The 1,788-nt window shown below is 51.1% G+C and overlaps 1 protein-coding gene across 1 annotated transcript; it reads left to right on the forward strand.

The window, feature by feature from the left end:
- Positions 1–1,091: 1,091 nt before the first annotated feature.
- On the forward strand, positions 1,092–1,541 carry STEHIDRAFT_49052 (uncharacterized protein; the record flags this gene model as incomplete). Its single annotated transcript, XM_007299253.1, has 1 exon — positions 1,092–1,541. A coding segment is annotated over one exon (450 nt), but the record flags the coding sequence as incomplete, so codon positions are not given.
- Positions 1,542–1,788: the final 247 nt, after the last annotated feature.

Here is a 1,788-nt window from a genome sequence, read left to right on the forward strand (position 1 = left end):
CGCTGAGCACAGTTCGGAGTTCTCCCGGTTCAGGGTTAGGGTTAGGTTTCAAAAACCTCATTGATGTACATACCCTCACCCTTGTCTCTGTATCCCATATCTGTGTCTGTGTTTGTTGTGTGCTGGGCCATTTGCCCGTTCTGAGCTTTTATTCCTGACACTTATACCGCTCAATCGAACCGTCCGTGTTCCGCTTCACCTTGAAAGCCCATCTACTCCCTATCACCTTAGCTCCCCTTGGTAACTCGACCAACTCAAATGTCCCATTTTCCAACAAAGACTGAATCTCGCTCAAAGCCGCCTCCCACCACTTTTGCCTCTCCTTCAGCTCCTGCTTCATCGCCGCCTTGAGCGATCTAGGCTCTCCATCCTGTGACGACGTCTTCAGCGCATGGGCAAACTCGCAGGCCTGATCGAGGGTGCGATACCCCGTCCCCATAAAGTCCAATCCGGTCGAAACCCTAATGACGATCCTTCGCTCAACCGGGTCCCAAAACTGCCACGCCTTCACCCCATTCCCATACCCAACGAAGATCCCCAATTCTCGATCTGTGTTTTCCAAACGAGCTCGCCAATTCAACTATTCTACATTGTCTGCTAGTTGAACAAAACATTATTGATGATGATAGTCCAGATACGGTAAGTAGGCTTTGTTGCAATGAACAGAAAAATACTAATATCCTCAAAGCCCTCAGGTTTGGATTGCAAGGCAAGTTTGAAGAAACGCAAACAGCACAAACCACGAGGTCGCAAGTTGAATGCCAAAGGAAAAGGTAAAGCTGTTGAGGAAGAAGACGTCGATATGGAGGAGATTCAGACGAAGCCGAAACGCAAAGCGCGAGTTCCCAAGCGGAATCCGAAGGGGAAGGACAAAGCTGTAGACAATGAAGATGTCAATGGAGATGTTGATGTGCAGGATGTCCAAAACATGCGGAAGAGCAGAAAGAAGGCATTCACGTTGAAGGCGGTCATTGAAGATAGTGAAGAAACGTTAGATAAGGCACCACCTCTAGCAGCAAGTTCAATTTTAATGTTACATCGCTCCTACCCCTCCCAACGCCTCAGCCATGACCGCGTCCGAAGCCAAGGAGATGAGGGAGTGGAATCAGAGGAAGGCGAAGGCTAGTGGGGAGATTTGGCTGTTGGTTGAGGAGAACCAAAAGGCGCATATCAGGAAGGAGAAGGGAGATCCGAAGGCGATGTGGGAGAAGTTAGAGAGAGTTTTTGTGCAGAAGAAGACTGGTACGCGATTCGACGCTTATTCCGAACTCTTCTCCACTCGTCTCCAAGAGGGAGAGTCCCTCTCCGACCTCGTTGCTCGCGTCGACCTCTACATCTTCCATATCAAAGAACGCTGCCCTGCCAAGTTCTCCCTTGACGACCTCGACTCCGAATTATCGTCCATGACGCTCATCAAGGCCCTCCCTTCCGACTACAACAACTTCGTCACCTTCCTTACCCTCTCCGACGACGTCTCCCTCGACAACGTCACCCAAGCCTTCTCCAATGAGGAGCAATCCCGCAAACGTCGTGCCCTGCAGAATGAAGACACTCCTGAGCTCGCTATGGCCGCCGCTCTCAAGCCCCTTTGCTACTTCTGCGACTCTCCCTCCCACATCGTTCGTGATTGTCCTGAGATGAAGTCTGCGTCGTCATTGGCCAAGCAGAAGTCGTCTGGATCGTCTACGTCGTCGTCATCGCATTTTGGAGGCCAAGGGAAGCGTGGGGGTCGTGATAGAGGTAGAGGGAAGGGAGCAAATGCGAATGAAGCCCAAGGAGGGGCTTCTA

This window comes from Stereum hirsutum (genome assembly GCF_000264905.1).
Source record: "Stereum hirsutum FP-91666 SS1 unplaced genomic scaffold STEHIscaffold_2, whole genome shotgun sequence".
Classification (NCBI taxonomy): domain Eukaryota; kingdom Fungi; phylum Basidiomycota; class Agaricomycetes; order Russulales; family Stereaceae; genus Stereum; species Stereum hirsutum.